Source organism: Nuphar pumila, unplaced genomic scaffold (assembly GCF_984573655.1).
Source record: "Nuphar pumila unplaced genomic scaffold, dmNupPumi1.hap1.1 HAP1_SCAFFOLD_1659, whole genome shotgun sequence".
In the NCBI taxonomy this organism is placed as follows: Eukaryota; Viridiplantae; Streptophyta; class Magnoliopsida; order Nymphaeales; family Nymphaeaceae; genus Nuphar; species Nuphar pumila.
In genome coordinates this window covers 161-13,479 of record NW_028323735.1, presented here as the reverse complement: position 1 = coordinate 13,479, position 13,319 = coordinate 161, and the positions used below count along the sequence as shown (strand labels likewise).

The window sequence follows — 13,319 nt, the reverse complement described above, 5'->3', positions numbered from 1 at the left end:
ATATCGCCTTTCTCAGCATTCCTGGTTCACATCATGCCCAATCAAGTGTCTGATTACCTTAGTCCCGCTTCTTTCTGGTTGTAGTCCGCCAAACTAGTACTCTAGTGCCACGCTCGCTGCGGGATCCTTTCCTGTGACTCGGCTTGTTGTGATGCCTGTGTTGCAGGCAATACCGGTCTGCACGATAACTCTACCTTCCTGGAAATATCCATAAAGCTTTCGCGACTTAAATTTTGACGGCAACGTAAAACCCAATGCGCATGCGTTCCCAGAAGTAGAGAGCGTGATGACGAAAACGATGACACTCGGCCACTTGTCTCGCGCGACAAAGTGGTCATGGCTTGCGGCTGCCGTTATACGAAGACGTACACTGTACAGGAGGAAGAGCGTACAACGTCGAAGCGACTGGCTTACATGCAAACTGAGTAACTGAGTAACGACATCCGAAGCCCGGGAACCGAGGGCTCGCTCACTAAGCAGGGTTTTGAGTCACACCGCAGCCCATACAGCCTACGTCATACAGTCTAAGTCTAGTAGGAACTCAGCAATCTAGAAGTACTCCCGTGGGTCGCAAACGCGGCCTGCAAGGGCGGACGCAGCAGCAGTGTACGGCGAAGCCAGGTAGATCTTGCCATCTTTGTGCCCCATGCGTCCCGGGAAGTTGCGGTTGGTGGTGGAGACGACAGTCTCAGGCTCGTTCAGGCGCGCGAAAGTGTCCTTTGGCCCTCCAAGGCAAGCAGCGCAAGAAGGTGCAGCAGGCGTGATGCAGCCAGCTTCCTCGAACACTTGTGCCGCAGTCTTGCCATCGCAGCCAGGGACGGGGAGGGTGTAAACATCGGCCCAGACCTTTTGCGTCGCGGGAACAAGGAAGGTGGGGACTTGCACCTGGTCCCCAGCTTTGTGGAAGAGCTTAGCAGCGGCCATGAAGTCCTCGGTCTTGCCACCTGCAACACCATCTTTCATCAGCATGCGCCATCATGGGGCAAGAGACAAATGCTATCAACCTACCATATCGCCATTGAATACTCCAACGAAATCGCCCAACAACGCCTGTTCAAATAGTTAGCGGCACTACAGTAAACAGGATACATAGGACACCTTGAAGAGGACATTCATGGCCTGTGTAAATCAGCCTGCTGGAAGAGGGAATCGCATTTGCCCATGCACTGCATTCAGCCATGCATTCGCCAGACTAACTGTACGTGTGCTGTATAGCTAAGCACGATACAGCCCTGTGAGCAGACAGAACTCGGAGAAACCAGCCCAAAGACGCACATATATGAGACCGAAGCCCCACGAGGCGAACACGCATGTGCGGTTTTATTAAGAATGGTAAACTTGCGAGTGGCTTGTTGTATGTGTCGCACCCAAGCACAAGCCAGTGTAGACGAAGCTTCCAAGTTACAAGATTCATCATCAAACGATATACCGCGGGAAGCTGTGGCGCGACAGCAATTCGCCCGAAGAACGCCGTCCGTTGTCCATCCTGACGTGTATGCAGCCGAGATACGCACTTACGTGCACTGTCTAAATATTTTGGCGATGAGGAAGGACTCTGGACTGTGGTTGTATGCGCGCGGTTTACGCGACGGAATACCGCGCGAAATTGTGGCACGATAGGATATCGTTCGACGAACAAAGGTCATTGTCCATCGTGGAACATACACAAAAAATACGACAGACATCGAGTGTAGTGTGGTTCATTTTGCCACGATGTGGATGGATTTTCAACTGTGATTGTGTACGCGCGGACTTGTGTGGTTGCATCGTCCCAGAAAGTTGGTGTACAAGAACGATAACGTCTTCAATGTGATATCGACTTGGCATATTTTCCAGCTCTGCTGCCGTAACCAGTGAAGGCGGAGTGTTACTGTGTTCAGAGTTGAGGTACCTGTACCAATGCTGTAGCATGTGGACAGGGTGTTCGAACAGGGTGCACCATTCGCGCACACGCCATTCATATTGTGCCAAACGCTGTGTGTGCGTGTGATCCGTTTCAATGATATCCGCAGTAATGTTGAGTCGCAGGGTGGCACAGCACACGGCACGGGCGTACCCCGAGTATGAGCACGAAACTGGAACATCAAGCGCGGATGGCAATAAAGAAGAGACAGATGTCGAACGAATTGTTGTATTTGATGTTGTGTCCGTGCACGTTTAACCAGACGTCCTGTGCGAAACAGTCATATGTGCAACCAAATCCACAAACAAGACGGGGATGACAGGACTGTTCGACTGGTACGTGACGCTCAACGGATTTTCGTCGGTGACGGTTCGAGCCCCCCAAAAAAGAAGGGAAGACACTAAATTTCACGGGACGTGCGCGGGATATGCGGATCTCCCGCGGTATTGGCACCCAAAATATCATGTTGCGTCTGAGAAGCAGGAGTTGCCACTCACGCGAAAAAAGAAGAAGAGATAAGATGTAATTCTTTCTCTCCCAAAACTTGACTAATATACACCTATTGCGACTGCAAAGCAGGAGATGCCACTCGCGCGAAAAAAGAGGACGAAAAAAGATGTAATTCTTTTTTCTTAACGCGGTGGTTCACAGCGCTATTAGTCATGTGTCTTGCACCAAACCCAAAGCACACATAGAACAGCCCGCAGTCTCTCTCTTTTTGATTGCGGCTAGTTACCAGGCTGCCAGTTTACATTTGCATTTCGGGCCATTCACAGAAAACGGATTGAGCGCGACGCACCCGTGCACGAGCCGATGTAGACGCGGTCGATCTTCGTACTGCTGCATTCGCGGGCGGTCTTGCGGTTGTCGGGCGAGTGAGGGGCAGCCACGAGTGGCTCAAGCTTGGAAACATCAATCGTGTAAGTGGCGGTGTAGCTCGCGCTGTCATCGCCGTAGATGGGTTCGAACTCGGCGTTTGTGCGCGCACGTACATAGTCAAACGTGGTTTGGTCGGGTGCGATGATGCCATTCTTACCCCCGGCTTCGACCGCCATGTTGCAGATCGTCATTCGCTCGTCCATGTTCATCGGCTTGAGCGCCTCCCCGCAAAACTCCATCGCCTTGTAGGTCGCCCCCGACACAGAGATCTCCCCAATGATCTGGAGGATCAGATCCTTGGCGAGCAGATAAGGGGGCATCTCTCCGACGAGGTTGAAGCGGATGGTTGGCGGTACCTGCAGCATGACTCGCTGTTACTCAGAGGAAAACACAAGTCGGTAGAGGGACATGAGTTTACTGCGTTGGCTTGCGGAAGCCCTCAACCTTAGCATCGGGCAAGAGAGCTGAAGGTAACCTGTTTTCATAAGCCTAGTACGTCTGTGCTACTCATCCAGTCATTCGGGGTTGGCTGCATCTAGGGCAGTCGTGCAGCGCTCGTGCATCAGCGGTCCTGGGACACGGCAGCAGTCCTGCAACGCAGAGGTTTTAAACAATTCCTATCACTACTCGAGAGCTGGTAGTATGAGCACTGCAGCTCGCAATCCAATCTATAGCATATCAATCTGCAGCCCTGCAGCAAGAAAGCCTTGGGGCCGGAGTTACAGCAAGCCGGCTGTAGCTCGCCCTAAACACCGGAGTGCGAGCTGTAACTCCTGCCTTACAGCACTCTTGCTGTAGGGCTGCAACCCTACAGCACTCCATGGCTCTGCGACGCATTGAGTCATGTGCATCCAATACAGCAAAGCTATCGTCCCAGAGCTTGAGATGACAGCTTCGCCACACCGCCAACGCCATCGAGGTGTGAAGCAATGGTTCCGTCGTCATACTGCCACTGAGTGGCAATGCAGGAGGACGAGGGCGGGCACCAAGGCTTTTCACCCAACAAATAGTGAGTGATTGATGTCACGACCTGTGCCAAGTGATGATGAATGTTTTGGGTCAGCGGGTCAGCGTTTGTTGGGTCAGCAGTGAAAACATTAGCTATGACCCGTACCTTGACGAGTAGCTTCCCCGTGCCCAAGATGAATCCGGCATCGGTGTTTCCGACGCCTGTGGAGAACATTCCAAAAGCCCCGGCGTTGCAAGTGTGTGAGTCTGTGCCGAAGAGAACTTCTCCTGGTAATGCGTGACCCTCTTGCGCAAGCGCGATGTGGCACACCCCTTTGTAGTCCGGGTTGACCTTGAAGTCAGAGCGGTCTTGGATGTCGTAGAAATGCTTAATGTTGTACTTCTTAGCGTACTCGCGCAGAATGTCAACGTTCCGGTTGGCGCGAGGGTCGTCGGTGAAGATGTAATGGTCGGGAATGAGAATGACGCCTTCGTTGTCCCACACCTGCGACGCGTCATCCCCGTAAGAAGCGCATCGACGGATACCCGAGAACTGCAGCTCGAGAATGGCGACGCGGACTGGCCGCAGCAGGTCGCTCAACCACCACCGCCCAAGCAGCACATAGAGACTGATAGCTCAACATTACACAGTATCACGGGGTTGGGCCCAGCCGGGTGGTTCCCTTCATGTGCGACGAGACCAGTCACGCCCAAGCACGTCCATGTCGTGCTGCAACGCGACAATTGCGATAGCACCCACGAATGGTATGTGCAAGGCGATCCCTACAATCACCGAGGTGCAGAAAAAAGCCATCTCACCTCGAGATACGCGTGCTGAGTTCTGACGCAAATCGAGCTGCACATAGTCGCATCAACGAAGGTCTGCTTGCCGGATGCAGACAGCTTTGAGCAGTCAGAGACGGCACAATTCACAAACATCCAATCACATATTTTTGTCTTGAAGTGAGCGTGTGTGTCCGGGCACCGGGCATAGGCAGCGAAACTCATGACAAACTGGAAGTGATGACACACACGGGGAAACTATGCTTCGTTATTCAAATAATATGTATGTATGCATAAAAATTGGAGAGGATGCCGTTTCACTTCGCTTGTGGCAACAGCTTCGCCAAACCGTGCTGCAGGGTTGCACCCTAAGGATTGCACCCGTATCCAGAATGTACGACGCCTCTGTGGATATCCCTCACAGCCTGTGCCTTGCGGAGCGACACATGACGGATAAAGACACGTGAAAGATGTAGGAAGAATACACTGGCAAAATCCACAGGCAGGAGTTGTGGAACTCTGATACTGTGGTAGCGGATAGCGCCTCACATGTGACAACGGCAGCCTCCCGCTGCCACAACGCAGAACGTGATCTTTGACCGTTGATAAATAGATGATCTGGTGATTGCTAATCTGTAAATTTGCGTCCCGGACGAGAGAAGGTTCACACCTTGGCATTCGCTCCGAACTCTTGTTCGAACACGCCAAATGTTCCAGGCCCGCAAACGTCGTGCGTCAACAGCTTGTCAACTTTCGTCCAGATATTGTCACCTGGCTTGACTACGGCCCGAGCGTCTGTATGATTGGAAAGAATCTTCTCTGTGATGGTCATCGGACTCTTCACAGAGCCAGTGGAAGCAGGGGAGCGAGCAGGCGTGGGAGGTGCTTGCACTGCACCTGCAGCCACATTCCTGGCCACACATGGCCGGACTGACACATTCGCGAAGGAGACTGGCATATTTGCGACTGGCACGTCTCGGTGAACGTCTAGGGCGGCGATGCAGAGATACACGAGTGGCACAGTTAAGCGACACGGTGCAGGCAAATTTACAAGAATGCGCTACACAGTATGCTGCCGATGATAGCCACGAAAGAACGAGCTCGTGTCACCTTTGATGTTATGTGCCCACCTCGGTAAGCTTCCATCTGTGATGGGTGATTGGAGCTTATGTAGGTCGTGCTGACGTCATTGCCTGTTACATAACTAACGGGCAGGTCCGCTGAGCCTGGGACCACGTTTTGGGTGTCAGGAACACAGTCACGGCCCGTGGCACGGCAAAGCATGCCTCACATAGTATCGTTTCTTTTCGTGTCAGCTATGAAAGAACGGTTGCATCCGCGTAAATATGAGGGCCGGCTTCTGGCATTCAAGCATTCGTCGTAGGCTTCGAAATTAAAGGCTAGAAAGTGATTTTTAAGGGTTAATTAACCAGTATTAATTAATGCACATTTTAGCTTTAACGTTAAGGTGCCCATAAATTGATTTTTTTAGGTTGTTTAAAGGCTTTAACCACCATGATCGGGGTGAAATTTAAAGCTTTTTAAAGTTAAAGTTTAACCAACTTGACACCACAAAAAAATCGGTTTGTGCATGACTGCACGCTGCTAACACGCCAGCTAAACATTTGCACACGCTAATCGTCCTCGTCCGCGGTCACAGCACCCCAATCAACTTCATCATCGTCATCCTGAGTGAGCATGTCAACATCAGAATCCCCCAAAGCCCCTGTGGCCGCCGGCACAGCTGCAGTGGTGGCATCCTTGAGAGCTTGAATCTCCTCCGTGTCATCCATGACCTGCAGCTCCTCAAGGATGCTTTGGAACTGCACCGGGTCCTTGAGCGCGTTCACACCCAGGCTCTCCAAGTACGCGTCAGCAGGTGCATGTTCACCTTGACATACACGAGCTTGGTGACACGGGAGGAGAGCAAGCGCCGCCTTGAAGGCACGTACACCTGCCCCATGTGGCTCCACACCCTCTCCACCCCGGTTGATGCACTTTTGCCGGCGTGCACACGCTGAGCAGCAGTCCGCAAAGGCAGCTCTGGAGGAGCATCGTTGCTCCAGAATGTGAGGGGAGCGTCTGTGTCTTCCACGGCGTCGAGGTCACCCTTGTCGATCTTGAGAGATCCCCATCGAATGGTGGGGTGCACGCCCAAGAACGCCCGCAGCTGGTTGCGCAAGGCGTTGTGCTTCTCGGCTGGCGTTTGAGCCTTGTCGGTGGTGGGCACGCAAATCGGAGCCAGCGTCTTCAGACTCTCAATCGCACGCTTCAAGGCGGGGGTGTTGCCGCGATTGTTGTTTGCTGCACTCCCGAGAAGGCCTTCGTCCTCAACGAGCTGGCGCATGCTTGGGCGGGGATCCAGGAGCAGTGCCAAGATGTGGTGATCGGTCAAATCCGCATCGAAGCGTGGCGCCCACTTGCTGAGCACTTGGTTGAAGACATACTCAGCAGAGAAGTCATCAACAAAAAGGGAAGGAAAGTCGGCTGGCGTCCAAGCCTTCAGCTGCGTGTTGATCTCGAAGAATGCGCGAGCTGTGTCCGACAACGATGCAGAGGGGCTGCCCAGCTGAATGATGGCGCGGCAAACCCGCTCGTTGAACCGCACAAAGTCTTGCAGCATGCCCCAAAACCGAGGATCACACACGTCCTGGTACACGGCTGCAAACTTCCCTGTCCCAGCCAAGTGAGCCGATGCAGTCTTCACCAGCAAGCCGTCCTCAGCATCGCCCAGCTCCCCCAAGTGCTCGTCCTCCACCACAATCACAGCGATCTGCTTCTTGGACAGCTTTGCCGCTTTGATGGCTGCGTCCTTGAACTCCTCGCTGATGACGGCACGCCGCAGAACATCTTTGTGCTGGAGGAGGGAGCGCAGCATGTCGCTGTGGGTACACCATCTGGTCTTCACAGGCAAGGCCAAGCAAGCGCTGGGGTCAAGCACCAAACGCTGGAACAGCTTGTGAAACGCGCCTGCCCGAAACACAGTGGAGATCTGCTTGGCGTGCTGGAGGAGAGACTTGATGATGGGCACCTCGATCTGGTCCAGCAGAAACAGGTTTGAGCACGTGAGCGGCGCGAGGGACCCAGAGCATGCCCTCGAAGAGAGGGAACTTTAAAAGCTCGCGGGCTGTTGCAGGCATGACGTTTGTGGTGTCAGATGTCATCACAGACACACGGCCGCGGGGGATGAGGGGATCGCTTGGGCTGAGGTTCTCGTCAAGCTGCAAGGCGCACAAGAGGGACCTGCAAACCAACCTACCTAATAAATCACCTTGATGTTTGGCGTTGTACGAAAAATATACAGAATGTCAAGAATTCATTAGACTGTCTTCTCATGGCCAATAAGAAGCTGGTTGCTCATCTTCATGACAAACTGTCCAGCAATTCAAACGCAGAGGTTGGGGCTCGAACGGTGCCGGTGATAACTTTGAAGAGTTGCATTTTCTCACGCCCAAATGACTGAGTCAAGCCATTCACAGCATTGTCTATCGTATAAATTATTGATAAGCATGTTGTCCAACTTCAAAAGCATACCGGTGGACGCCATCAGCGGAGTTTGCTGCACTGTCGGACTCTGTGTTTTCGTAGCACGCTGCAAAGATTGATAAGCCCGGGCCTCCTGTTGTTATGGCTGTGAAATGCTTGTTAGCGCTGGTCCAGCTGTCGTCCTCGATCGCAAAGCAGTTCTGTTGTTTGAGCTGTTGTGCCAGCGTCTCGTGAAGGCGGGAGTAGAGGTCGTCAACGCGTGCCACGATGGTGCCCGTGGAAGGTACAGTGTAGCGGCGTTGACTGATCTTCGCGACATATGCCCGAAAGTAGCGGGAGGTGACAAAGTTGAATGCAACGTTCTTCTCCACCAGTGCCTGGGCCAGCAGTGTTTCAGCGTCCTTCCGTTCAGCCTTGGTCGCCAGAGACTTCATCAGGCCCTGGTTGAGTTTCAGCTGCTGCATAAGCACAAGATGTGTCAACATCTGAAGAGAAAAGGCTCCGCATATTGTGCACATCTGCACTGTGGCATGTACTGCAGTTGTGCACCACACTGCATTCAGCCTTGCAAGAACACGGCCTCCAGTGAGGATCATTCTCACTAAGGCTTTTTTCCGTTCCATACTGTGAGGCCATGCACAAGCTGACGAGAACGATGACGATGGGCCACTGCTGCCACTCTATACATACCCTGTGCAACAGAGTCAGCTAGAGCGACAACGTACCGAGCTGGTGTGCTTCGCCATCTCTTGAACAACATCAGCGTTTGTCCAGTCCTCCGTCAAGCGGAACGCCTCGCACTTATGCAGAAGGTGCTTCTTGCGGTTTGTGCTGGGGTTAAAGCTCATCTGGTGACCGCAGCACTTGCACTGCATCTTCGCGTTTGCGTCTTTGAGTGCCTTTGGAAGAGCTTTTGGCGCGACGTCTTTGAACTTCTCCTCCTCAACAGCCACCCAGTGCGGATGAATCCAATTGACCTTGCGACCAGAGTCACCAGACCTCACCGCACTGCCGACACGTGCAGTACGCTGAGACCCCGCCAACACAGTGATATTCCCCTTGTTCAAAACAACGCATTCCAGCCGTGCCTGGCGAGTCTTCTTGACACCGCCTGAAGCAACAGCCCCACAACTGCGTCCCCTAGTCTCGACGCCCTCACTCCCACTCGCCCCTAAGAAAAATTGGCGCCCCGCAGAAGTGACCCGCCTGCCTGAAGTCGAAGCAGCAGATGCATTGCATTGCGTGTCGCCAGACGGGCCAGCAGCGGGTGTTTCATGCTCAACTGTGCTATCGTCTCCCATCCTAGCGCGCCAGCCTTAAGGCAGGCCGCATCCAAGCTGCTTACAGCGCCTTTAACGTGGTGCGCACAGGCGTTGTTTAACGTTTAACGCTTGTTTCAGACTGGCGAAGTTAAGATTAACGCCTTCGTGGTTAAAGCACGATTTGAATTTTCAGGGTTAATTAAAAAGCGTTAAACAATTAAAAAATACCCTTTAAAAAGCTTCAAACAATTAACTTCGAAGCCTAATTCGTCGCTTTGCCGAAAAGTATGCGTTTCTTGAAGTTAGATTTTCTCATTGTTTGGCAAATATCCTGTGTATATACAATCACTGTACGGTGGAAATTTCGGCGAGCACTCCCACGCAATCGGAACTAGATCATTTCATGTTGTGCGTGTCACGGGTGGCTGAAGCTGAAAAAAAATGAAATAGAGAGAGAGAGAGCGCTATAGATATAGACATATATATATATCTATCATTGGCGCTGTGGTATGAACGTTCCCACGTATTCTACATGGTGGCCTGGCACAGCTTACAGGGGCTGCGAAGGACAACCGCGTGCTCATTGCCAACTAAAGCCTCTCCTCTCCTTTTGACGATGTCAATTTCGACATATGTACCAGCGTGTTGCTGGCATTGCCCATTCCATTTGCCTGGCCCGCTGTCTGCAGCGCGACAAAGAGCGAACACATGGCAAACACCAAGGAACCCCTGCAGAAACGGACATCACTATGTCACATTGCATGAGGAAGGCGCATGTGGGAGTGCCATTCTCTGCTTACTGGTCTCTCGCTGGACAATTAGATAGGCAACGGAGCTCAAACTTGCTCGGCAGCGACATACATCGAAACTTACCCGATATGAAACTGAATATGTCACAATGAATGCCAAATACAGCGTCTTCAATGAGGAGCATGTCGTGCGGCTAGACAAGGATGCTGCAATCTCATGTTGCGACGGTTCATATTACCGTAAAACGCTAACAGTTGCGCCGGGACACGACGCCACCAGAACATGCGTTGGCTTAGTTTGAGGTGACAGCGGTCGCAAATTAAGTCCGTGTGCGCCGTCTGATAGAACATCTACTTCCGTTTTTGTCGTTTGGTCGGACAGCGGGGTGGATGTGCAGGCATGACTAGGGCCCTTTTCCTGAAATGCGACGCGTTCAGACATGGCTGCGCGAGTTGTGCAATAGAATTATTAATTATATTGCCTTTTGTGGCGTGCACCACATCGGGTGCTTATGTGGACATGCCGTGGACCTTGTCATTGAACCTTTCATGGCAACGCGCACTAGCCAAGCTGGTCTTGTGGACAACGCTTTGTGGTGGCTTGGCAGCCACGTTATCTGGGGATTATCTGAAAGAAAGCAGCGTTAAATCAAGATGCATGTTGTGGGGTGCCGCCATCATGAGCGTGACGTCCCAGTTGTGCTTCTTTCTCGCCTCCACCTCCACAACCCTCCAGCTTGCTGGGGTGGTCGGCAGCACAATCGCTTTGCCGATAGTGTACTTCGCACTTCTTTCACCGCAAAGCAGGCGGTGGCTACCGACTTTCACACGATTTTCAATGTGGACGGCGATGTGGATGGGCCACGCCTTCGTGCTCGCCTTGACAAACTCGCCAGGTCCCTTGTGCACAACCTGGGACGTCGTTCGGCACGTCGTCACGCTGTTGGCCGTTTTCCAGGCGCTCGCATGGGTGAATGTACGACTGGCAGTATCCTCTCAGACATGGAGTTTATTGACGACGGTGATCGCAATCAACCACATACTGGCAGTCAAGTCGGTGTGGCTTTCAGAGAGCCTTGGCAGCGTACACGCCATCATTCAGACGCAAATGATGTATGCAATCGCCAATGCAGTCGTCATGCCCCGCGTCGTAGTGCCTGGTGTTTCAGAAGAGCGCTTAGCTTCCCTCTGGTGCGTCCCTGTTGTTGCAACTCGGTTCATAGTTGTACTGTTTTTGGTGCCGGTTCACCTCTATGTTGATTCCAATGGATGAGCCCCCCTCATCCGAGATGGGGGGGGCGTGGCGTGACGATTGGTTGGTCGATTTCTTGTTTTGATTGATCGATGACGTGAGTGACTGGTTGCTGTCGGCCGGCGCTGTCTGGCTTTTGCTAATATCTGTGCGATTAAGACTGGTTGATTGATTGATATACGCATTGCATAAAGACGAAGGAGGCATGGCGAACGATCGAATGATTCATTCATTCACTTGTTGTGATCGTTTCGCGTGTATAACAGCCCATTTTTCTTGAAAGCAGGTTCGAGAAAAGTCCTGACTGGTATGGCCACTCATCCAAGATGTGTACGCCCGCCTGCCTGTCCATCACGTGCACTAGAATATCAGCTTCGATGCATCGAACGTGTACCCAAGTGGTTCTTTCCGACACAGACTATGATGTGAGAGCTGCCATCAGTGTAGTCAATATGTTACTCACAGTCTGTCGCCTGACAGTGTGACTTGCGGTCACACATTCCTGGACATGCATAAGTTGGGGGGGCTGAGTTGGGGGTTGAGCCCCATGCTGGCAAAACCTTGGTTGCCTCTCCTTTCTTTCTTGCGGCCTAGGGCTGCTTTCCTTCGCCTTGCCTGAACGAGTGGCGCAATTGGTTTACTTGCCCCATCTTTCCGCCCGGTTGATGTTCATTTGTGAGCACAGAAGTTTGATGGTCCTGCAGGGTTTGCGTTGGTGGTGGGGCGCTGAAGATGCTTGAACATCTACCCACTATAGGATCCAACCCGCGTATTCCCCCCTGAAGCTAATCCAAATGGCAGGCGAACCATACTTGTTCATTTGATTTCTGGCTCTGCAGGTACAACATGCAACTGCCATGGTTCCAGCCCTATTACACGAGCACCTCATTGATGGCGACAGCATTCTTCACAGCTGGCTTCATGAGGGATGACCTTGGGAAGAACTGGCCAGCTGGCCTGCATATGATCCTCAGCCAGGTACTCCTCCCTGCAATCCCTCCCTTGAATTTGCCAGACTAGTCGTGGCTGTCTCGCCCCTTGTCCATTCTGGCTCCTCGCTGCGAAATCGATTCACATTGACCGCGCATCAAACCATGGCTGTCTCCCCAGCTGCACATGACGACCCTTGGTTTTACAGTGCGGTATTGCTGTAAAACAACGCATGATCATTACATCTCATAGATAATGGCAGGAAAAAGTCAACAAGCAACCAAGACAGCACATTTGAAGTGATACAGCTCATTGAACGTCAGCGGTCGGAACAAGCAAGCCTGTAAAACAATGCATCATCATCAAGATCAAGAACAACATCGTCATATTTTGTAACATTTTCCGTTCACTCCCCTCGCGCATTTTGAATCCTCGCCATTTCTTAGGCAATTTTGCCATGGGTTCATGCAGGCTTTGCGATCATGCGGCATATTCTGAGGGATGGGCAGTTGCCTTGGAGCTGCCAGCATCCATGTTGAAGCAGTTGTGTTGTAGCATGACACACCACCACCGTGATGCCAGCAATGGTTTAGAAACCATGGGTCTCTGATGCCAAGAACTTCGTGTTGGAGCATGCGGATTTCACTGCATGCTCACATTCCCAGTACTCTACTAAGTAGATGCAGCAAAGCTGTCACGAGACTATCTATCGGGAGATACTTTGAAGTTGTGGTATTCCACCACCCGGTGGTCCACCGTCAGTTGCTCTTCTTTTTGTTTGTCCAAACCAGTAAGAAAACATAGTATGCCTGTCTTTGAGCCAAAGGGCTTTGACGTTCTGCCCTCGAGATACTTGAGACATTCTTGTTGACCATCTCCTTATACCCAAGGGCTGCAGCAAAGCCCAAGCTCTGCAGATGAGCTGGTAGTCTTGGAGATATCAGTGCATAAACAGCGATGTCTTCAAGACAGCTGCTCAAGTATCCCAACCACGGGTTGGTTTTGAGGCCGTCCTTTGCAACGATTGGCTCTCTTGGAGACACCAATACGGTTCAGAACGGTCACAAAGACGCGCCTGACAACTGTCACCGTTGAAATTAAGATCACTGATTGGCGCCTGTTTCCTG

At 52.1% G+C, this 13,319-nt stretch overlaps 1 protein-coding gene across 1 annotated transcript; it reads right to left on the bottom strand.

Annotated features, from left to right (window-relative positions):
- Positions 1–549: 549 nt before the first annotated feature.
- LOC149809152 (3-isopropylmalate dehydratase large subunit, chloroplastic-like) lies at positions 550–5,471 on the bottom strand. The gene is made up of 4 exons (XM_089994983.1): positions 5,184–5,471; positions 3,897–4,235; positions 2,703–3,138; positions 550–944 (listed from the first exon to the last, which is right to left on the bottom strand). Exons 1-4 carry the CDS (start codon positions 5,469–5,471, stop codon positions 550–552), a joined length of 1,458 nt encoding a protein of 485 aa, XP_089851109.1.
- Between the last annotated feature and the right edge of the window lie 7,848 nt (positions 5,472–13,319).

Coding starts and splice junctions, on each gene's coding strand:
- LOC149809152 (XM_089994983.1), bottom strand. CDS start 5,471: ATGCCAGTCTCCTTCGCGAATGTGTCAGTCCGGCCATGTGTGGCCAGG. Junction 4,236..5,183: donor AGTTCGGAGCGAATGCCAAG/GTGTGAACCTTC, acceptor GACGCGTCGCAG/GTGTGGGACAACGAAGGCGT. Junction 3,139..3,896: donor CGGGGAAGCTACTCGTCAAG/GTACGGGTCATA, acceptor GTCATGCTGCAG/GTACCGCCAACCATCCGCTT.